The sequence below is a fragment of the Anomaloglossus baeobatrachus genome, chromosome 1, assembly GCF_048569485.1.
Source record: "Anomaloglossus baeobatrachus isolate aAnoBae1 chromosome 1, aAnoBae1.hap1, whole genome shotgun sequence".
Lineage (NCBI taxonomy): Eukaryota > Metazoa > Chordata > Amphibia > Anura > Aromobatidae > Anomaloglossus > Anomaloglossus baeobatrachus.
Window position 1 is genome coordinate 658,523,051 of NC_134353.1, and position 24,578 is coordinate 658,547,628.

Sequence of the window (24,578 nt, forward strand, 5' to 3'; positions counted from 1 at the left end):
GAGTATTTGGTGCAGACATTTTTGCACCAAATCTGCATCTCCTGGTAGAAAAAAAATGCTCTTACTTATTGAATTTTTTTTAAAAAAAATTTTCCCCTGTGATTTTCATGCATTTGAGGGGGAAAAATGCTGAAAGAATTCACATGCTGCAGTTTATCTGCTGCAAATCTGCAAGGGAAAAAAAGCAACATGTGCATAAAACTTCAGAATTCTCATTGGCTTTGCTGGCATAAGGTTTTGCATACAGTTTTGTGACAAAACTGCACTAAAAAAAACGCGTTAACGTTTTGTAATAAAGACTCACTGTGTGCACATAGCCTTATAGAGCTTTCCAGAACTGTCCTGTAGCGCTAATAAAAACAAAACCTAAATAAAGGAGCCCTTATTTGCTGAATGGGAATTAATTCTGCATTCTTCTCTTCATTCTCCTCTTTGTTTGCCACAGAGGACCGAGCCGTATGAAGCCTTTCAAGTATAATTATCCACAAGGATTTTTCAGCCACCGCTGAAACATTCATCCCAGTTTTTATTTGCATAGCAGTTTCTTTCCCAGCACCGCATTATTGGAAACCGTTCGCATAATAGTGTGAAATAAATAATGGACTAAACTCAAGTTGGAAAATGTTTTTAATGTTGCAATATTGGTGATTGACTGAAATGCCGAGCCTTTTATAAATTGCAATGATCCTCCAAAAAATGTGGAGTTTTCTTCCAATTATTTTGTTGTGCATACTTAGCTAAAAATAAAAATCTGACTTATAGTATGTATTAGTGTGGAGTCTTTATTTTGTAAGCTCGTCCATTCTTGCTCCAGACTTTCTTTAGTCTGTGACTCAAGAATCAGCCATTTTCTAACAGCCATAAGTTAATCTATTTTTCTTTGTCAGCAACGGTGACTTCTAGTCTGTAAGTACATTTTTCCCAGTCCCAAGACAGTACCACATAGAGAAAAAGAGGATCTGCCTCTCCTCCCCGCTTCAGTGGTTTCCAGTCCTTGGAAGAAGACCTACAGGCCTTTGTTAGACCAGGGGGTAGCTACCTACTTGGGAGACGTTGCTGCCGGGTTCTGTTTCAGGATGTTGGTAGTGTCAGTACAGACCTCGGGGGTGAGGGGGGGTTCTCTGAAGAATGTGTGACCACCAGAAGATTGCTCTGTGCAAGAGGGGTCTGTGTTCCTTTCTCGTCCCGAAAGGCGCGATGGGGGTATCTCAAGTGTGGCACAGAGAGAGCTTGGAATCACTTCCTGGAACAAGGCATTGTGAACATTCGTGTTCCAGGTATCTTCTGGGGTAGAGTGCTCATGCACTGATATGGCCCGAGGCTGGAGTATCTTAGATCTCTCTGAAACGCAGCATGGCGAGTGTGAGGGTTCCAGGAAACTGCAGGCTTTAGGGTGCTTTACACGCTGCGACGTCGCTAGCATCGGCTAGCGAGGTCGCGTGCGATAGCACCCGCCCCCGTCGGTGGCACGATATGTGGTGATTGCTGCCATAGCGAACATTTTCGCTACGTCAGCGTCACATGCACATTCCTTCTCTGCGACGTCGCTCTGGCCGGCGAACCGCCTTCTTTCTAAGGGGGGGGGGGGGGGCGCGGTTCGTTCAGCGTCACAGCGACGTCACAGCAGCGTCACTGAACCGCCGCCCAGTAGAAAAGGAGGGGAGGAGATGAGCGGCCGGAACATGCCGCCTACCTCCTTCCTTCCTCCTTTTCAGGTGAACGCAGGTAAGGAGATGTTTATCATTCCAGCGGTGTCACACATAGCGATGTGTGCTGCCGCAGGAACGACAAACAACATCGTACCTGCAACAGCAATGATAATTGGGAAGAGGGGGGCATGTCACCGATGAGCGATTTTGAACGTTTTTGCGACAATTCAAAATCACTCATAGCTGTCACACACAACGACATCGTTAAAGCGGCCGGATGTGCATCACAAATTCCGTGACCCCAACGACATCGCTTTAGCGATGTCGTAACGTGTAAAGCAGCCTTTAGTCACCCCGTAGCTTGGTTTTCACCTTCATGACGAGCCTTTTTTTTTTTTTCTCTTTTCAATTCTGACCAGTGTCACTTTGAGGTTATAACTCTGGACCACTTCAATGGATCCCAGTGACTTTGAGACTGTACTTCGTGATAGTGGTAAATTTAGGATATGTTTTGCGTTTTATTTCTGAAAATCCACAAAGAACTATATAAAAAAAACACCAAAAAGGAGCCAAGACAAATGATATGTGCACACACAGAATGTGGTGAGCCTTCCTCATAAAGATGGCTGCAGCCAAGGTGCAAGATGCTGATGTCACAGCCACTCAACCTCCACACTAGAGGGGAGGGGCGGCTGCGTTTTTCTCTACGTCCACATGTCCCGTTGTGGCATCCATCCGGACCGCCCTTCCCCCACTCTGCAAAGCGTGATCCGGACGCATACGCCCGACAGGGCCATTCACTGTTATGGAGCGCACTGCGTTAGCTTGTGCTCCGTTTTGTGCATATATACGTTTCTGCAGACTGACACCCGAACGTAGGTGGTCTACGTTCGGGTGTCCGTCTGCAGAAACGTATATGTGCACAAAATGACACAAAACGGAGCACACGCTAACACAGTGCGCTCCATAACAGTGAATGGCCCTGTCGGGTGCATGCGTCCGGAGCACACTTTGCATAGTGGGGGAGGGGCGGTCCGGACGGATGCCACAACGGGACCTGTGGACGTAGAGAAGAAAAACGCAATGTGAAAGGGGCCTAAGTCACATCTCCTTTCTGACAAAAAAAAAACCTGTTTAGTGAATACAAAAAAGTATCATGAATACTTAATAAACATGATGCAGGGAAATTAAGAGTTTTATGGTGTTTCCAGTGTAGAATATCTTGATCACCCATGGCTGTTCTTACCAGGACCACTTTTGGTAAATACTATCCACTTGGATCACAAGCTCTGCCATTTTGGAGAACGCTCGAAGGCTGAGTTCACATGTCCTGTAATCAGAACGTATCCTGCAGAGATCCGTTGGCAAAATATTGTCGTCTGGATCCATTTTTTTTTAAACATGACAGTCTATGGAGAACGGATTGGTTAAATGATTAACTGACTATTTAAATGGATCCTGTAAGAAAAAAAAATTATCACTTACAAATACAAGAATAACGGATGACTAAATAGTAATCCATTCTCTATAGACTCCTATGTTAAAAAATTAGATAATTCAGACATCAGTTTTTTAACAATGGATAAAAAAAAAGTTGTGTTTTCAGAACTTTTTTCCCAACAGATCTGTAGCATGATTACAGGACATGTGAACGCAGCCTTACCCAGTCATCCAGCCATCACAATTTTACCCTTGTCTAAATTGCTCAAATTCACTTTGCCATTTACACATCTTTCAACACATCAACATTAAGAGCTGATTGATCACTTTCCGTATAATATATTCCACCTCCACATCAGTGGTTCTAATACTCTGGCTGATTGATCTACTTGGATCAAATTTTGTAACTCAATAAAACAGGAAGATAAATTGAAGGCTTGACATGTATTTCTTGTGGATTGAACACATTCTGCACAGACATTGTATTGGGTCCCGCCTCACACACTGATACATTGTATGCACATGTTGGCACACACTGCTGGCAGCACACTATGCTATAATATTATAGAAACCTCCTCCCTAGAGAGAGTGACACACACACACACACACACACACACACATACACTAACACACACACACACTAACACACTAACACACGCTGCATATCACTCATACATTAAACACTTTATCCTACACACTTCGCAAACACTGATCGGAGTGCAAAACTCCAGCCCTCCATTGCCTTCTAGCTGAGAAGTAGAATATGGGCACCATCGGTATTAGCCGCTCCCGCTGTCTGGTTTGATCAGTACCCATGCAGTTGTGCTGCTAGAAGCTATTGAAAAGTTCAAGTAAAATTGATTGATTTTGTCTGTCCCTTGGACTTTGGTAGTAGAGATTGTTACATGCATTGGTTCCGAAACTGTAACGCCTGCCTGGATCAACAGACTCAGATGGGATGTAATGGACAGGCTAGAGGGAAGCCACTCACCAAGCAGGATCCCCAGAACCCTGAAACCCTTTAACCCCTATACAGGGATTTGGAATTACACAGGGCCCTGGAGATCACTACCTGTGGAAGGCTGCAGTCCGATGAGAGTAGTCGTCAGGCAGGGTCAAACCAGGAATAGCAGAACAGGGACAGAATCGGCAGGCAAGGACCTAATCAGAAAACATAGCAGAGGTCAAATCCGGATCGGGCAGCAAGGTACAAAAACAGCAGGCAGAAGGGTAGTCAGAAAACACGCAGAAGTCAGCACACAGGAATCACAAAACAGAATAGGGCAGATCAGGAGCCAAGAAATCAGAATTATCTCTGGCAGAGGTCAGCAGACAGGAGGCGAACTAAGAAAGGTGTGGTGTCTTCCCATTGGCTGTAGCTGAACGCTGGCAACTTCAGCTGGAAGACACACGCCACCCACAGTCAGCCAGTGGTACTGCAGATCCCAAGATAACCCAGCCCAGTGGATGATCGGAGCCTGCACCCACCGGTGCCGCTGGCATCGACTCCTCTCCCATCACCAGCACCATCCACGGCAGGAGCACGGCGTCGCCTAGCGATCGGAGCAGAAGTCGCTGGAGCGGACTCCGGTGATGACGTAACAGAAACGGACCAATTCATAATCTATTTGTGGTATTGGACGAATTCTAGAAATATTCAGTGAAGACTCTTTCCAAAAAAAAACAGATTACATGTCATACTTTGTAGAATAGTTTTATTAATATATATCTATATATTGCACAAATCGGTAAGCAAGATAATCGAGACTACAATAGTGCATTGGTAATCACATTTAAGCCATACATCTTACACCACAAACCATTTCAGCTGTTACTTCATGTCCTGCTGTTCCTTCTTCGTTGAAACAACCTGCACATAATTAGTGTCTACCTTCACTAGGAGTACCTGCAGTTACCTCTAATATCCCTCTATCACAGATATTGCACTCATAAGAATCTAAAATGTGAGAAAAAGGAAAACTGAAGAGTCTCCAGTTTGGAGCTGCAATAGATGGCAGGTGATTTTCTTAGCCTAAGGGTACGCTAAGGGGTACTTTACATGCTGCGAAATCGCAAGCCGATGCTTGAGAGGCCGAGCGCGATAGTACCCGCCCCCGTCGCAGGTGCGATATCCTGTGATTGCAGGCGTAGCGAATATTATCGCTATGGCAGCTTCACATGCACTCACCTGCCCTGCGACGTTGCTGTGGCCGGCGACCCACCTCCTTCCTAAGGGGGCGGGTCATGCGGCGTCATAGCGACGTCACACGGCAAGCGGCCAATAGCAGCGGAGGGGCGGGGATGAGCAGGATGTAAACATCCCGCCCACCTCCGTCCTTTCTCATTGCAGCCGGGACGCAGGTATAAATCGGACGAGTGCAATGCGAGAAAATCTCACATTGCACTCTACACCATGTAAGACAATGCTGCAGCTCAGATCAGCGATTTTTTTTTTTCTCAGCCCTAATCGGACTGAGGAAAAAATCGTAACATGCTGCGATTCTCTGCGAGAGCCATATCACTCACACCAATTCAAGTGAACGGGTGCGAGAGAAACATCGGATGCACTCGGATGTTATCCCAGTGCTGTGCGATATACGCACAGGCTGACAATGGAGGGGATGGGGGGATTAACCCCTCCCTCTCCTCCGCAGCGCCCACCCTCAGCCTCGCCGCTGTGACCCAATCTCAAGATCGGGTCACAGTCATATGACACTCGGCTCACGCTCGCACCAGAGCCTGAGCCGAGGGTCATTAGCTTATCGCATCTGTTGCTCTCGCATCGGATGCCATACACTAATGTGTCTGCAGCCTTAAGGTGCATTCTAACATTCGGGTGCTGCACAATTGTTTTTGTAACTGGACAGCACACTTGACCCATTTAATAAACTAGCTCTATTTAGACATCTGATAAAGGGAATCTGTCACCAGGTTTTTCCTGTGTAATCTCAGCAATGTATCCCTTTGCTGGTATGAATGCTGTCATTTTGATAAAATTAATGTTTTCTCTGTTGCAGATCTATCAGTGCTCTGACTGCTGTGCCATATATAACCTTGCCCATACCACTGATTGACAGATTTATGTGTATACTGTTCATAGGCACAAAGCTGCTAATCAGTGGTTACACAGAGCAGTTGATTAGGAGGTTTAAGACACCTTGTCGTATAATGATAATCTCCTGCTGATAAAACAGTAATTGTATTGAAATAGCAACATACCACCTAGTAATCACTGGAATTAGGCTCTCAGCCCTTACAATGTGCTGCTCTCAGATTACATAGTAAAACTCTGCTCACGGATTCCCTTTAAAATTACAGACCCAAGAATGAAATCCTTGAATCTAGAGCATGTCCTATGCTGATCTGAGTCTGAGAATCAGAATAGAACATATTTGAATGGATCTGTGTGCTGTCTAATAAAAAAAAAAATCAGACTGCACACTGACAATCAATAAGGATGTGTGAATACAACCTTATTAGCAAAGTTGCTCTATTGGGTATATTTTTCTCCATGAAGGGGGTCTCCAAGAATGAGATTAAAGGGATTCCCTGATATAATTCAAACTGCCGCCCCCCCAGTCATGTGTCAGTATGGGTTACAGTTTGAAGACTTACAATTTCCAAAACCTGAGGTTCATCTGAGAAGAGCTGTAGCACATATACCTCAGTCAGAGAGCAGGAGATGAGCTCTGATGTGTAAAGAAATGTTTTAACCAATATTGGGCTGGACAAGTAGATTTTCAGCTTCATCCTCTTCCATCAATCTGACAGCTTTATATCATTAAGGAGGATGACCCTGGAGACATCCCTGGAGATCATCCCTGCTGTGCTCAGCAGGAAAGTGACATAGTTCTTTACACTTGAAAGCCCTGCTGCATACTGACAGAGGTATAGTTGATATGGTTCTTAAGACTTGAAAGAAGCTGTATATCTTCAGTGTCAGCCCACACTGACACATGGCTAGGATGGGCTGCAGTTTAAATTATATCAGGGACTCCATTTTATCTCATTCTTGGAGAACCTCTTTAAGCAGCCCTTAAATGTATGTACTCTATCAAACAATGACCTAAATCTTAGCTTCCGGTACCCTCTTAATATGAGAAACAAAGAAAAAAATGATATCCGCTCACGTATAGCCGAGGGGGGACCCACCGCTTCCAGGACTCGTGCACGGAAAGGGAAAACCGCAAACCAGACTGTAGAAAAGGAGAATTCCAGCAACAAAGTCCAACGGATAGTAAAACCAAAAATCTTTATTAGTTCATATTAAAAATCCATAAAAGTATCCAAACAGGGTCCTGTGCAAACAGAGGACGCGTTTCAAACCGAATGGTTCTTAGTCAGTCTCTAGCAAAGACAATAACGATGAAGAGAAAACACTGAAAAATACGTTTCGTGTTGAATCAAAGAGGCTCTGTATGTCCAATAGTGAATTACGCGCTTAATGGATAGTATTAATCCAGGGAAAAGATGGTGAATCCTGTACTCTGGATCAAGGTGGAAGGAGCAAATGGCCCTGAGCAATGTGATACAGCGCCTGCAGTGGTGGCTGGAGTAAGGGTGAGAAGCGCTTCTCACCCTTACTCCAGCCACCACTGCAACACGAAACGTATTTTTCAGTGTTTTCTCTTCATCGTTATTGTCTTTGCTAGAGACTAACTAAGAACCATTCGGTTTGAAACGCGTCCTCTGTTTGCACAGGACCCTGTTTGGATACTTTTATGGATTTTTAATATGAACTAATTAGGATTTTTGGTTTTACTATCCGTTGGACTTTGTTGCTGGAATTCTTTTCTACCCTCTTGATATGAGAGTAAGATATTGAGGTTAACTGGGTAGGCCTAGTTTAAAACAAGTTACCACGAAGAAGGATGTGTGACTGGATCATGTGAAATGGTCACAATAAAAGCTCTGTAGTACTGTACCCATAGCTGACAAGAACAAAGAGTGCAAGTGTGTTTAAAGTGTCTACTTAATGACTGCTTTCATATGGCTGTTAAAATACACTTATATTACTTCCCTGAAGTTTGATATCACTACATTCATTATTTTTCTAAGAAGGCATCTTGTACTGGAAGAGTTTTCTGGCTCAGGTGTCTACAGGCAAGTGCGGTACATCTGTGAACTGATAGTAGGGGATGTGTCCTGTAGACGCAGAGCAGTTATACATGGCTTCTATGCTTGCATTAACTATCATATTCCATATGCTAAAATAGAAATTATTGCATGTGTCCCCTGACGCACTTAATTCAACCTTCCTGATCATGTATTATATAACTATTAAGGGTCTTGGTTATTATATTCTATTATACCCCCAAATCTTTGGTGTGTTTACTAGAACAATAGTCTGGAAACGTAATTGTTCCAATTGTTTACTGGTTTAATAAAATAAATCAAGTAGGGATTACTCTCCGTAAGAAGACTAGGTGAGATTGTTGAAAGGTGTTACAAAGAATCCTACATAGCCATATAACAGGATCTCCAAATGTGGTAAGATTTACCTCTAAATATCCCCTCACTATATCTTCATTAACATACCCATAATCCATTGTATGCATTACCTTACGTTTACTGTATATGCCTAATAAGATCAATTTCAAGTGTATTCCTACTATATCTTACTTTCAAGACTCTAATAGTTACTACAGTGGAAAAAAAAAAAAAGAATGCATTTGTCATATTGCTATTAACCCCTCTATGTGACCCTTGGGTTATACCTCTCAAGTGTATTCTACATGTTGAGTAGTACATAGTGTTACGGATTCTCAAGAATAGAACTGGACCACTGGACTAGAGGAACCTGCAGAGCTGCTATTGCTCCTGATCACTCTAGTAAGCGGCTGGCTTTTTGTCCATGTTCTGCTCAGCAGTACAGTGGGGTTCACCATCAAAGCAGTGTCTCTGAGATTGACAGTTCCAGAGCGACGTTCTTGGATCTCTTTTGACCTCTTTGGTGGTTCCTACCATCTGTGTGCGCTGGTGTTTTTATAAGCTAGTTTACTTTTCACTTTTCTTTGTTTCTCGAGAGGGCTCACTTGCTATCTGATCTGTACCAGAAGACTTCTCACTTTTTTCAGGCTTAGTTTTTGTACCTTGAGTAACACCTGCACTAGACTGCTTTGAAGTGCTTGTGTCTTTGACCTTTTTTGGTAATTTTGGACTATCTCCTTTTTCTTTCATCTCTTTAGTAGGTTGCTCTGTCTCTGGGGTTTTCACCTTTTTAGGCACCTTGTCTGTTTTTACCTCACTTATTTTTTTTACTTTTTCTTCTGCCTTAACAGGTCCATTTTCTTCTTTGACTAGCTGCTTTTCTGCTTCCTTGCTCAGCTTCTGTTCTAATTTAGATGCTTTTATATCATCTTCCTTAGCAGACTGTTTTTCCTCTGGTTTCTTCTCAGCCTTAGGTGTTTTTTTCTCTTCTGTCTTTGTCTTTTTTCCATCTTCCTTAACTGCTTCCTTAGTTGATTTATGCTCATCTTCATTTTGTTGTTTCTTTTCCTTCAATGGCTGCTTATCCTCTGACTTGTTGGTAACTGATAGCTTTTCATCTATTTTACTTGATTTCTTATCCTCTTTCACAGGTTGCTTTTCTTCTCCCTTAGTTGTTTTCTTTTCTGTTTTAACAGACTTTTTTTCCTCTTCCTTCACTGGCTGCTTCACTTCAGCCTCAGATTTTGTTTTCTCCTCTGCCATACTTGGTTTTTCTTCTTCTCCTTTTGATGATTGTTTCTCCTCTTTCTTAGTTGTTTTTTTTTCCTCTGCTTTAGGGGTTTTCTTTTCCACTTCCTTTACCTTCTGTGTTTCCTCTTTACTTGCTGGTTTCTTCTCTTCTTCTTTGGATGGTTTCTTTTCTACCTGTTTTTCTTTATCTCCTTCTTTAGTTGGTTTAACCTTTTCTTCTATATCTTGCTGATTTACTTCCGCCTTAGCTGGCTTTTTTCCCTCTTCCTTTATTGGCTGCTTTTCCTTAACTTGAGCTGGTTTCTTTTCTTCCACTTTAGATGGCTTCTGTTCCTCCTCTTTCACGGGCTGTTTTTCAGCAATCTTAGATAGTTTCTTTTCTTCCACATGTTTTTTTTCTTTCACAGGTTCTTTTTCCTTTTTTACCTCCTCTTTAGCTGGCTCCTTTTCCTCTTGTTTTCCTTTTGATTTTACCTCAACGGTAGGCGTTTTCTTCTCCTCCACTTTCGTTGGTTTCTTTTCCTCTTCTTTTACTTTTGGCTTTTCCTCGACCGTAGGAGATTTCTTCTCCTCTGATTTATTTGGTTTCTTTTCCTCTTCTTTTACTTTTGACTTCTCCTCAACCTCAGTCTGTTTCTTCTCTTCAACTTTAGTTGGTTTCTTGTCCTCTTTTTTTACTTTTGACTTTTCCTCCGCCTCAGTCAGTTTCTTGTCTTCCACTTTAGTTGGTTTCTTTTCCTCCTGTTTTACTTTTGATTTTTCTTCAACCGCAGGTGGTTTTTTTGCCTTTTCCTCAACCACAGGCAGTTTCTTCTCCATTTTAGTTGGTTTCTCTTCTTCGACCTCTACTTTTAGCTTTTCGGTGACCTTTGGTGGTTTCTTTTCATCTTCTTTTACTTTTGGCTTTTCCTCAACCATAGGTGGTTTCTTCTCCTCCACTTTAGTTGGTTTCTTTTCTTCTTCTTTTACTTTTGGCTTTTCCTCCATCTTAGGTGGTTTCTTTTCCTCTTCTTTTACTTTTAGCTTATCTTCAACTATAAGCGGTTTCTTATCCTCCACTTTAGTTGGTTTCTTTTCCTCTTCTTTTACTTTTGACTTCTCTTCAACCATTGGGGGTTTCTTCTCCGGTACTTTAGTTGGTTTTTTTTCTTCTTCTACTTTTTGCTTTTCTTCAACCTTTTGCAGTTTATTTTCCTCATCTTTTACTTCATGCTTTTCCTCCAACTTAATTGGTTTAGCTTCCTCTTTTACTTTTGGCTGTTCCTCAACCTTAGGAGGTTTCTTCTCCTCCAATTTGGATGGTTTCTTTTCTTCTTCCTTCATTGGATGCTTTTCTTCAACCTTAGTTGGTTTCTTCTCTTCTGTAGGTTGAACTTTGACTTTTTCCTTCACAGGGTCCTTTTTTTTCTCATCATCTTTAGTTTGCTCTTTTTCCTCTTCCTTATGTTGCTCCTTTTCTTCTGCCTTGGGTGGTCTCTTTTCCTTTGGTGGCTTTTCATCTTCAGTTACACTTTTAATTTTGTCTTGCCCATTATCAGGTTTTTCTTCTTTTTTTTTATTTTGATCTTCATCACCAGGTTTCTGTGCTGCTTTAGCGTCTTCTTTACTAACTGGCTTTTTATTTTCTTCCTTAGAAATATCACTGTCTTTACTTTTGATGTCAGTTGTTTTTTCTTCTGTTTTAATATACTCTCCCTTTTTTGTTGACTTTAATTTTTCTCCTTCCTTATCCTCTCCCTTCCCTTCGTTCTTGCTGACTATTTGCTTATCTTCCTTTTTTCCTGAATCTTGTTTTATTTTATCTTCTTTTTTATTAGTGTCTGTTTTTTCTTCATGGCTAACCATCTTTTTTTCCTCTTTCTTGTCTGTTGTTTTTTGTTCATTTTTAGGAAGTTCATCTTTTGGTTCTGGTTTTGCATTTTTCTTGGACGTTTTTTCATGTTCTTCACTTTGTTCATCTATTTCTTTTTTTGCTGCTCCAGGTTTCTCTTTGTCATCCTCTTCTTCATTTTTGATTGGTTTGCTTTTTTCTTGTTTCTTTTTAAGTTCATCTTCACTCTTCCCTAATTTTTCTTGTTCTTTGTCTGCAGATTTATCTTCTTGTTTCTTGAGGATAGTCTTATCTTTTTCATTTGTTTCACCTCCTTTGTCTGATATATGATTTTCTTCCTCCTTTCCTGGCTTACTATCTACTTCTTTTTCTTCATCTTCATGACTTTGTGTTACCTCATTTTCTTCATGTTCTCCTCCATCTTCTTCCTGGTCTTCTACTTCTTCCTCTTCTGTTACATCAGTTTCTGCTTTTTCTTCTGACAATTCATCAATTGTCTTCCCATCTTCGTCTTCTTCAGGCTCCTCAATTGGAGATGTGATCACTTCTTCCTCTGTCACCTCTTCAGTCACATGAGTTTCTTCTGTCTGTTTCTCTACAATTACTGTTTCTTTGTCTGACTTTTCCACAATCTTGATTTTTTCTTCCTTTTTCACTTTAATATGCTTGGGTGTGCTTGGCATCCTTGGGCTTCTTGCATCAAAAGGAAAATAGTCAAAACCTGTTCCAATACGACATTCTTCTCCTTCAAGTAGCTTTCTAACAACGAAAAAAAATATTTTTTTTAATTACTCAAAGAATAATGTTCTTGAAATTACCTTTTATTTGTTTCAACATGTATAAATAATGCAGCAGCAACAAATACTTTACATTATTTTTTGTACTGTAGTTGTCGATCAATCAATAAAAGAAGATTCATTGGTTATCATTTCCGTGGCTATGTTATGTTAAATATTCTAGAAAGTCTATCCAGACTTGTGCTTTAAGCGAAGAAATTTATAAATGTCAAAAATCTTATCTATAAGGTCTTATAAATCTCAAACTTATTTACAACATGCTAACTAAGGCTATGATCAACACAGGGCATTTTTGATCTGTTTTTTTTTAGCATGGTTTTTGCCTTGGTTTTATGCAAAACCATGCTAATAAAACTCTGCCTTAACAGTCGCAGCAAAGTCTATGAGATTCCAGAAATCTCATGCACACACAAACACCTGTGTTTTTTCCTGACTGTTTTGACAACCTCCTTAGTTTTGGCTATGTTTTTGAAAAAAATGATCATGTCAATTCTTTTCAGTGTTTTTGTCATGGTTTTTGACCTTACGAGTCATTGAGGAGGTGCAAAATACGCAGTAAAAAAAAGCAGCAAATACGCAGCAAAAACGCCATAAAAACCGCACCAAAGTCTGAACCAAAAAGGCAGAAAACCACCAGGAGACTTCATGTCACAAGAAAAGGTTTTGCTGCAGAAAAAAAACGCACTAAAAACGCCCTGTGTGAACATAGCCTTAAGGTCTCATTTATTTACTATAGAGATAGAATATATTGTTCCCTTGCATTTACAATTTCTTGTACATAACATAGTTTAAGGAGGAAATTATACAAATCTGATTAGATAGTGGTAAATTTTACTTTACTATTAGCTAATTACCAACTAAAGTATAATAAATTCACAGAAATGAGGGTTTTTTATTGTTTAAGTCTGTAAAGAAAATATGTTTCTTTAAACAGTACCTGTCCACTCTCGTACATAAAAAAAATACTTTAAAGGGAATCTGTCACCAGGTTTTTACTACCCATATAAAGACAGTGACCTTGATTCCAGCAATGTGTCATTTACTAGGCTGTTTGCTGTCATTTTGATAAAATCACTGTTTTCTCTGCTGCAGATCTAGCAGTAAGGGTACGCTCACACGAGCGTGAAAATCGGACGAGTGCAATGTGAGAAATTCTCGCATTGCACTCTGACCAATGTTAGGCAATGAGGTTGAGCTGTCGGTCAGCTTTTCTCGCATCCAGATTCTGGATGCGAGAAAAGCGGCAGCATGCTGCGTTTTGCTGCTACCGCCGTATCTCTCGCACCCATTCAAGTGAATGGATGCGAGAGATACATCGGACTGCACTCGGATGTTATCCCAGTGCAGTGCGATATACGCACAGGCTGACAGTGGAGGAGATGGGGGGATTAACCCCTCCCTCTCCTCCGCAGCGCCCACACACAGCTTCACAGCTGTGACCCGATCGCAAGATCGGGGTACAGTCGCATGACACTCGGCTCAGTCTCGCAGCAGAGCCTGAGCCAGGGGGCATTAGCATATCGCATCCGATGCTCTTGCATCAGATGCCATACGCTCGTGTGAGTCCAGCCTTATACACAGCTCATGAATATGCTGGACTACCTGGCAGCATGCCAAGTAGTCCACTAATGATAATCTACTGCTGATTAATCAGTGATTTTATCAAAACTACACTAAGTAGCCCAGTAAGTGACACATCGCTGGAATCCGGGTCTCTGTCTCTACATTACGCTGCTCTCAGATTACGTGGCAAAAACCTGGTGACAGATTCCCTTTAATGCCTCTTGAAAAAACATGTTTGAGCTATATTTTTTTTAATAGAATCCTGTGTTGTGCCATTCATCTGTTTTTCCTCCTAGAAATGTAATAAAATAAGGGAGAAGAAACAGCCAGGAGACCAGCGGGGTAGGGGGGGACATAGTGTAGAGTATGGAATGGTGGGGTTTTTTTCCCTTTACCCTTTTTTTTTCGCACCACTCTGGGCCCAATTGTAAATAGTGGACAACCCCTTTTATTTGTCCCATTTCTCTTTTCCCTACCTCTTGATCACTTATGGTACTGATAAAAATGCCAGGATTACCTACAAAACAGTTGTCTTCATAAGAATTTCCCATAATTTATATGAATGAAATATTATTTTTCATGATAAATTCTTAAAGACAAACTTTTTTTTTTTCCTTTTACTTTTTAGAAAAAAGTCAGTGGGAATTTTGAAGACACCAAATACGTATAATGGGTTTCTGGATTATAGTTAAATTGTGTAACCAGGACCACCCTTACCTATATGCAGCAATCTCAATATCCAGAGCCATCTTGACATTCAGCAAGTCTTGGTACTCTCGTATCTGAGCAGCCATTTCCCACTTGGTATTCCTTAGTTCATTTTCCAATTGATGTAAAGTTTCCTGGATTGAAGAAATGATTTTATGAGTTGATTACGATATTGGTAACAGTAATACAAGGTTATATCAGTAAAAAATTCCATAGTGAATACTCACAGGTGTCTTGTGCATAGTTGGATATGACTGTGACCTTACAAAGTCTGATATTTTGTTATGTCGGTCAGGCCACGTATTGTTAAAAAAAAAAGTGTAACAATAATAATGCCATGAGATTTGGCAAATGAGGTACCCTGATCTGCAATAAATAATTTTGTAGGCTAATTAAAAGCTAATTTATTTCTTTTTTTTGTGGTGGGGGTGAGCCATACAGTTGTATAGCTATTGCAGTACAACATTTGCCATGAATTTAGATTTAGAGATGGCTGTATTGGTGGACTTTTGGGTGAATTTTTTTTATACCATTTGGTCTACTGGTAGACAAGTGTCATGACCAAAAAGGTGATTTTGTACAAAAAAAAAGACATAACATCAGATATTTTGTTATAATTTTTGCTTAGAGTTGTTTTTTGTTTTGTTTTTTTTAACTTCCACATCCCAATCTGGACGGAAGAGACGTTGTGGGCAATTGCTCTGGATGGCACTGGTATTGTTTAGCCATAGATGCTAGTGTGGCTGGGAAATGTGGTGATGCCCAGTCAGGTAGGATATGTGGGTGGGTGTGCAGCTCAGCAGAAGCAATCATCTCCGAACTGTAGCCTATGGACAGTACTGCACCCTACATAAACCCCAGAATTCTGCTCAGAGTTGCCACTTAGTGTATTTTTACCTGACTTATTTGATCCCTGTTGCTGACTCTTTAACAGTTTACTAACTTAACCCTCTGTCTGATGATTCGACTGCTGATTCAATTTACCTGGTTCTGACCTTGGCTATCCTCCTGATCTCATCTCTGCATCATGATTTTGTCTAGGACCTGCCCTCTATGGTTTTGACACAACTAGTCAACTTTCCTTGCCAAGTTGTGCCACTGGCCAGCAGCTTCTCCGGTGAATACAACAAAGGCGTCCATGTTATAAGTTCAGATTGCTGTACAGGGAACTAGAGGCTGGGGTATCTCTGAGACTTGCTAAGTGCAGTCTGTTCATGGAAACCGTATTAAAAGTCTTGCACGAAGAGGTCACCTTTACAGTAAAATTATAGAAATAATATTGTTCTGTACAGGTAGTAGTCACGATGTGGCGGTATTATTTCAGCCTAGTTTCAGTATAGTTGTATCATTAGAAATGTTGGTCTTTTATAGAGTGTTTTTCTCATTAAAAAGTTATTCCCAACATCAAAGGATAAAGGATAACTTGCAGATCTTTGAGGGGTAGCAAATGCCTCCATGGAATGAAGGAATGTGTAGCACCAGCATCTCTGCAGAAACGCTGACTTACAGCCCCAGCTGAATCGTGTCCTCCCCACACTCCCCCAGCCAGCCACGTGTGCTGCTTTCTCCTTCCCCTCTCGGGCGCTGTACATGCCACCCATGGTGCAGCTAAGATGCGTGCACACCGGCCCTCCTCTTAAAGAGACGGCGTGCTATTTACAGAAAATGCACTGCTGAGAGGCACAGTCTATTTAAGGCATTCTCCCATTAGAAGAGGTGCTTGTGCAACACATTCAGTTAGTCAGTATACCAGTCTGCTAGCTAGTAGTCAGGTCCAGTTAACCCCGTGTCTGTCTCCAGTACCTGCCTTCCCATACCTGTGTAACGGGGGCAGGGGGCACCTCAGGGGGTGTAGTCGGGTCCCCTCGCCTTGTGGGCCGCAGGCTGAACCCCGGCCCGGCCGTTACTTGCAATACAGGTGTGTTGTTGGGGCAGAGTGTGGATGCATGGGGCCCATTCATGACAGCGTTCTTTCTGTGCTCTCCAGCTCCTTCTTCACTTTCAGGAAAGAGACAATTGCAGGCAGCGGGTAAACCAAACACCGTTTTATTAAACAAAGCTTCCATCTTTCTGTTTGCAGCAGGTTTACTTTAGTACATTACAAGTTACAAGTCCTTTTCTACAAAAACGGTTTCCTTTTTCTCTACGGGCACTTTCCTTTGCCTGCAGGGGCCAATTGTTATCCCCCTAGCAGTGGTACTCCTATCCCGATTTTAGTCCAGCCCTTTCCCAGGGATTTGTATTGAACTAGGGGACGGCTCCAGTACTCACTACCGGCTCCGGATTAGCTGCAACTTCTTCGCTCCACTGCCACAGCACCCACTCCTGCACTCTGCCCCGGCACTTCTGACTGAGCTTGCTTGCCTCTCACATCTCACTGCACACTGGACTCTGCATTCAGAACCCTTCCTTCCCCACCTAGGCTGCCCTGCCCCTTCCTTCCCTGCCACTGTTACCAGGGGAACCACTGCTCTACACTGGCACCTAGTGGGGAAACAGTTTATGACAGGTAACATTTTACCATCAACATTTACAATTTGCCACCATACTACTGTGGCGTCTTCAGGGGGGGAAAAACGCTCCTTCACTACCAGGGGTCTGACTACCCCTTACATTCCTCCCCTCTTTAACCTCAGCCTCCTGGCGAGGTTCGTACCTGCAAAACAACACATGTAGGAAAACACACAGACTGGCACACAAGTTTGGAGCCCGGAGTCCCTCCAGGGAAGCTCCCGGTCTTAGTCGCACATCTGCCCGGAGGCCCTCCTCAGGCGCTCCCGGTCTTAGCTGACCTTCTGCCCGGAGGCTATTTCCAAGCGCTCCCGGTCTTTGGGTGGGCAGAAAACAACAGGACAACAAGATTCCTTCTTAACAGTCACGGAAGGAGTCCACGCACAGTTCTGCATTAAGCTCCTCCCGGGCTCAGTACTTTTAACGTTACTGTAACTGGAAACATTCACCGCCTTTCAACAGTACCGGTTTTCAACGGCAAACAAATCACTCTCTTCCGGACGATTACCTCTGGTTCTGGGATATCTTGCCAGTACAGGGCCTTAACTCCTGAGGGGGGCAGAGGGCCTACCTTAACAGACGCGGGTGCCTCCGGAATCTGTACGGATGCTCCTGGTGGCCCGCTCCCCAGAGTCAGCCGGGACTTGTAGGTGGCCCGGACTTCCGTCGTCGTTTCCCCGGTAACGGCATCCCATGAGGTAAAAAACGTGACCTTTGCTGGTTTCTCCGAGACTCCAGTCACGGCCGGTATCATGCTTGCCGGCAACGTGATGGTGGGTAACTCTCCCACCGAGCTCTCCATCAGACGTTCTCTTCTGCGTCCTAGGGGCACCAGCGCGCCCGCTACGGCTTGCTTGTCTGTCCTGGCCTCCATTCTGTTTAGCGCAGGTAACTGGAACTGTTGCTTCTGCTGCTGGGATTGCAATGGCGCCGGGGAGGGTGGAGGCGGTTCTTCTTTTCCCGCTTTAGCACACACTCCGCCCCCGGCTTCACCCACCAGGTCTGCATAGCGTTGATGACGCCTTTTCTTTCTTGCGGCGCCGCCCACGTCTCTAGACCTCTGCAGCTTCTTGGGGCAGGTACCTCCCCTCTTTGGGCGGTGCACTCTGGGCTTCTTCCTCCCAGGCCAGCCCAGCGTTTTTCGTTTGGCGCCAACTTTTCGTGCCTCTGCTGAGTCCATGAGGACGGCCGCCATCTTGCCGCCATCTTGTGGCCTGTTCAGCACGTCAGGCACCACTTGATCTTTCTCACAGTCTCTGGTCAGGGTTTCTTGCATGCAGGCTTGATCCTGCCGACTACGCCAAAATGTAACGGGGGCAGGGGGCGCCTCAGGGAGTGTAGTCGGGTCCCCTCGCCTTGTGGGCCGCAGGCTGAACCCCGGCCCGGCCGTTACTTGCAATACAGGTGTGTTGTTGGGGCAGAGTGTGGATGCATGGGGCCCATTCATGACAGCCTTCTTTCTGTGCTCTCCAGCTCCTTCTTCACTTTCAGGAAAGAGACAATTGCAGGCAGCGGGTAAACCAAACACCGTTTTATTAAACAAAGCTTCCATCTTTCTGTTTGCAGCAGGTTTACTTTAGTACGTTACAAGTTACAAGTCCTTTTCTACAAAAACGGTTTCCTTTTTCTCTACGGGCACTTTCCTTTGCCTGCAGGGGCCAATTGTTATCCCCCTAGCAGTGGTACTCCTATCCCGATTTTAGTCCAGCCCTTTCCCAGGGATTTGTATTGAACTAGGGGACGGCTCCAGTACTCACTACCGGCTCCGGATTAGCTGCAACTTCTTCGCTCCACTGCCACAGCACCCACTCCTGCACTCTGCCCCGGCACTTCTGACTGAGCTTGCTTGCCTCTCACTGCACACTGGACTCTGCATTCAGAACCCTTCCTTCCCCACCTAGGCTGCCCTGCCCCTTCCTTCCCTGCCACTGTTACCAGGGGAACCACTGCTCTACACTGGCACCTAGTGGGGAAACAGTTTATGACAGGTAACATTTTACCATCAACATTTACAATTTGCCACCATACTACTGTGGCGTCTTCAGGGGGGGAAAAACGCTCCTTCACTACCAGGGGTCTGACTACCCCTTACACCTGTGTGCCCCTGCCATGCGCCCCATTCCTGTCTATACCTGCCTATCTAGCCTGCCTCAGTCACCCTGCCTGTATCCGTCTATTCCTGTGTCTGTCATCTGTCCTGGGGGTCAGCTGCCACGGTCCTGGTCACTGCCCTGGGAGTGGTACCGGGCGTCCACCTCGCAGTGGGCGCTTAGTTAAGCTCCCACTAAGGAGTAATCCCAGATCGTCCCTGTGGTCCAGTGGGTCCACTCATCCCGCTCACTGCCTCTACACCGGCCATGAGCATTACAGAATGACTCCTCACTCTATTTTTTCCTCTATGGCGCTTCAAGAGATCACTGAATATAACACTGTATCTCCAGCAGTACCCTAAAAAATGAATGGAACGGTAGTATGCATGCGCTTCCACAGCTCTGTGCTGATGGGATTTCAGAGCCCCGTTGTTGGGAACACTAAGGGTCTTAGTGAATGAACCTCATCCGATCCCCAAGTTATCACCTATACTATTTAGTAAATGTGTATATTCCTTCAACAGTATGAAAGTAACATTTAGTCATGGGTATTATTTTTTCTGAATGAGGACTGAGAGAATTCTAAGCTGTTTTTTGTACAGTCAGCTCCTTTTCTTCCTGCTGGCAGTGTCATTTCTGGGGGATGCTGTGTTTCTGGAGTGGTCTCTAGAGATTCTGCATTAATTCCTGACTAGGCGTAATAGCTGCAGAGTCAAATAACAGCCTACTGTCCCACCCCTGTGAGCTTCAAGATCATTCATGGTTTCAGGGGCTTGCAATGCACTAGACAAAGAGATAAAGAGGATTCTGCTTTTTGTCAATGAAAATACAATAAAAACTTGATCTTTCACTGTTCTGTCCCACACTCTTCTCTGATGGACCAACTTGTCATCTGGACAACAGCTAGACATTACAGTACAAGTTGTGATGGCATGACCTACATGAAGATGCTGTAAAAGCCGTAAGACAACAGCGGTACACTTAGAGGCACTATGCTGTATGTGTGTCCAGTATATGGGGATATTAATTGTTTGCAAATTAAAAAGATTTTTTTTATCACCAAACTATAAAATCCATATCCGTGATTTCCATGGGTGACACAGAAGACTGCGGGTATAGGCTACTGCTATGGGCAGGGACAGACAAGACTAGTGTGGGGAAGAAAAAAATCATAGTGCACCTGGAAGGCTGGTAAAGTGCAGAACAGTGCTTGAGGAGCATCAGAGAATGGAGAAAATGTAATGTCTAAAGAAAAGAGGAGAGCTGAGAGTTGGAGAAAGAGTCTTGCCGTCTTGCCTCTAGTGCAGTGCATCAATCAACTAACCATGTGGATCAGGAGGATGAAAGATATGTTGGACAGATTTGAAGAGCTGTAACCATATGGTATGGGTAAATTTCAATGAATACATAGTTGAAGGAGAATTGCAAGTCATAATAAAGGACAAAAGAGATAAGCAGCAGATATAAAATGTCAACTGAATCACCATTTGGATGACAGCCACCAAAGAAGGCTTCGTACCAGAAAGAATTTGAGGAAAAAAGACTGCATTGATCACAGACGAGATTGAGGTCTTAGCGATTTATTGGGAGATGATAAGTCAAGCTGGTTGGCCAACTGATTGAAGAAAATTCTGCACATTAGGCTCAAAGTTCAAAGATCACGAAAAAAAAATGCTTTTGCTGAGATTTCAGGACTGTGGTTAAAGACTTAGCGAAGCAGATAATGGAAGACCGAGCCCTTAGGAAGTACCTTGACTTCAAGGAACAAGGCCAATTCAGTGGCCAATTGGATTTGTAGTATGCCCGCTGCCTTAAACTTCCTGACTAAATCTAAAGGGAAGAGACAAAGGAAGGACATAGATAGAGGGTTCAACTAAGACAGGTGTTGATCTACTTGTGTCTACTGCTAAGTCAAAGGATATTAGTACCAGTCTCCTGGGTCCAGATGTTTTATGCTGTCTAGTCTGTTCACTCCTAGGCTATGAACAGCTATCAAATATCACCACACAGTAGAGACCTGGCTACTTTTCACAACCCTACTGGGTAGCATGTTTCATTTTGGTTCAAGTCGACAACTGCAGTGGGATTTGTCTGTTCCATAGCAGAACACCTGTCAACTACAAAAGCCGGCTGGGGGTGGTGCCGGATTTGTCTCATCTCTGGTTATGGTCCCTGGATCCATTCTCAAACTATAACATAACCTCTCTATAAAGCTGGAGGGTTTCAAAGAAAAATATACTCTACAATTGTGTAGTCACGCTCTAATTCATGCTGCCCGTGTTTGGGCAGCATGAATCGTATCACAGGTTCCCTTTCAGTGGAATCTAGAGTGATTCTTGGCCTACAGCAATAAGACTTCCCACTATGAAAACCAGAAAACCAAGCCTGTTAGTTGCAGCATCCAGGGTACACACACTTAGTTTAGCTATAACTGCATAATAATGTCATTTACAGGGTCTTACATTAGCACAATTACTCGCTTTATGAAAAGAGATAATTTAACTGTTTGGTGTTGGCAGTCACTAGGCAGCCATGAGATTACACATGGGAACGATGGTAAACTGCAATAAGAGTTTCTATAGTTATATAATAATGTACAGGTATAGCTCAGAGTAAAAGGAAAGAATGCCAGGTTGGTCCGATTACAGCTGCAAGAAGAGGCAATTTAGTAACCACTGAAACAGAAATGTGGAGACAGGCTTCCACCACCCATGGAAGGCAATAATTAAAACTACCTATTATAACAATGTGCCAAAGGGGAAGGAGGAAGGCAGACTGAGGCTGTGCAGATGAAAGGAGAGAAAATAAAACATTTACTTTCCTTCTCCAAACAAATCCTTTGTAGGCTGCAAATGAGATGGTGCTTAATTAAAAAGCACTACCAGGCTTCGTTATTATGTGCCTTGACTTTTAATAAGGCACTATGGAGCTGACACCTATGGGAGGGGTTGAGGCAGAGTGCAGTTTGACAGGCTACTATGACCCGAAGCCTAAATTTGATCGTTGGGTCTTTTTTTTTTGAACTGGCAAAAGGGGAGGGTGTAGCCTAGTAGGCCTCAAAAAGCTGGAAGCTAAATTTTGCCAACGTTATAGGTGGACCTAGCCTGGAGAAAAAGGAAGAAGCTGCCCAGAAGAAGAGGGCAGCTGTGGAGGATGAAGGTAGCTTGAAGGCCAAACAAAAAAGTGAAAAGAAGAATGGTAGGGTGGGTTGTATGGGGGAGACACAACAGAGGATGCATCAATGAGCCATGGAGTGGTAAAGGAAGGGAGGACCGGTCTGTAAGAGGTCCTCTCTTTCCTCCAATGCCAAAAGCAATACATTTATATATACAGTTTATGGAGGTATAATTTGTACAGATACATATGACTATGTACTGTACATGTACAACTTATATAAACCCTTACTTTTTGGTTTGATCCTAGATGAAAGGAGGGGGCTCTGTGTAAAGTCTGCTTGGCCTTGTTTCTTTGTACTTTAGAAATGCAATTCCTACCCAATTCTACTCAAAATGGATAACCCCAGCTGCCAGGGTATACCCGAGTGTTTCATAAATCTCTATTGTATAAAGCAATGCTCTTAAATGTGAAAAGAAGCAAAGGTTTCTAAATTGAGACATGATGATTACACTGCAGAGGAGAGTAACAAAAGCCGTCACGAGTGATGGATGAGCGGTTGTTAAAGCTTAGTACCTAGTGATGCTGTAATAGAACAAGAATTTATTACACATCCTATAAGCCATATGTTGGATCTGATCAGCAAAGTATATTTTATTTATAACACATGGTTGAAATTCAGACATCTATAAGGCGCAGTAGCAAAGTTGGCCAACACTACCCTTAGGCCCTGTGTGCATTAGACATTTTTGCTGTGTTTTTTGCGGCGTTACCGTGTTTTTCTGCTGAAAACGCTGTGACATTGCTTCCCCAGCAATGTCTATGGGTTTTTAGAAGTGCTATCCGCACACAGCGTTTTTTTGTAGCTGCGTTTTTGTGGTGACCACAAAAACACAGCATGTCAATTATTTCTGCGTTTTTCACTGCGTTTTTCACTCATTGAATGCAGTGCACAAAAACGCAGCCAAAAACGCAGTAAAAATGCGTGTGTGTTTTTTGCGTTTTTGTGCGTTTTTGCGGACAAAAACGCACATAAAACGCAGCGTGAAAAAACGCCTAGTGCGCACATAGCCTTTTAGTTTACACTCAGTATTTTTCATTTATCACTGTTCATTTTCACTATTGAAAACTGATATTAAATTGCTGCAAACAGCCCTCCATCTGCAAAAAGCATGAAAAAAATTCAGAGTAAATGATTTTGTCTGTAATTATCTAAGTTTTTCTAATAGTCTTTGAATAACATCATTATAACAGCTGTATATGTTTCAGTTGATATGGAGATCCATCCATAGGTCAGATCCACGTCTTAACCAAAGTAATAGAATTGTAAAAGAGCATGGTGGGTACCAAATACATGGTGTGTGTTGATCCAGCTAGATCTTGCCAAAAGCAGTAGACTGTTTCTTCAGAACACATCGGCTTAAAGTTGACTAGCCTTTTAATTTTCTTGGCAAGTAATGATTACTTAATAAGCCAATATCTATAGCATTGTCAGGGGCTCAATAGTGACAGCCCAAACTGGACCCTAGGCTGCCATTAAACAAATTATTAGATTTCCGCAATTGCCAATGAGATAGGGACACCCCTCCTCTCTCTAGTCTCACCAATTAGGCTGTGTGCCCACACTGCGTTTTTACTGCTCTTTTAATGCGTTTTTTTTCTTGCAGATTTTAATTAATACTTCTAGGAAAACCCATCCCAGCAAAGTCTATGAGAATCCTCACTTGCTGTGCACATGTTGCAGACTTCTTCTTTGCAGATTTTGGTGCAGAAAAAAATCTGCATCATGCCTTTTTTTTCCTGTGTCTGATATAATCCACTGCAATGCTTGTGCTCAGATCTGTCTGTGCTGCACTCGCAGCACCAACACTTCGCCTCACACATCATGCAGGCGGCATGGTCTGTGAGGCCGTCCATAACCCAAGTAACCCGGGATTGTCATGGTGACGACCCAGGGTTGTCATAGCAGTGATCGGGTCCCTGTGACCGCATTATAGGGACCCAATCGCCTGGGAAAGGTAAGCGATTGCTCTCCCTGCCTCCGGAATGCTGCGATCTCATTGATCACAGTATTCAGGGGGTTAACACTAGAACTACTGGACTCGTGACACCTATATAGAAATACATGGTGCAAAGTAGTCAAAATGACTACCTCAGTAGTTCTAGTGTTAAACTGCCAGGCACCGCTCCAGAC

General features: G+C 43.1%; 2 protein-coding genes across 6 annotated transcripts in view; one reads left to right on the forward strand and one right to left on the reverse strand.

The window, feature by feature from the left end:
• THOC5 (THO complex subunit 5) overlaps positions 1–764 on the forward strand; it is a 112,969-nt gene extending 112,205 nt beyond the window's left edge. For all 5 annotated transcript variants that reach the window (XM_075319972.1, XM_075319973.1, XM_075319974.1 and 2 more), the window contains one exon: positions 446–764. In XM_075319972.1, coding sequence (XP_075176087.1) covers positions 446–509 — 64 coding nt within the window. In that variant the 3' untranslated portion in view covers positions 510–764. The remainder of the gene's footprint in view (positions 1–445) is intronic.
• Positions 765–7,824: 7,060 nt separating this feature from the next.
• Positions 7,825–24,578, reverse strand: part of NEFH (neurofilament heavy chain) — a 39,163-nt gene continuing 22,409 nt past the window's right edge. Inside the window, exons 3-4 of the mRNA XM_075319977.1 lie at positions 14,679–14,803; positions 7,825–12,360 (exon numbers count right to left, since the gene is read on the reverse strand). Coding sequence (XP_075176092.1) covers positions 9,087–12,360; positions 14,679–14,803 — 3,399 coding nt within the window. The 3' untranslated portion in view covers positions 7,825–9,086. The remainder of the gene's footprint in view (positions 12,361–14,678; positions 14,804–24,578) is intronic.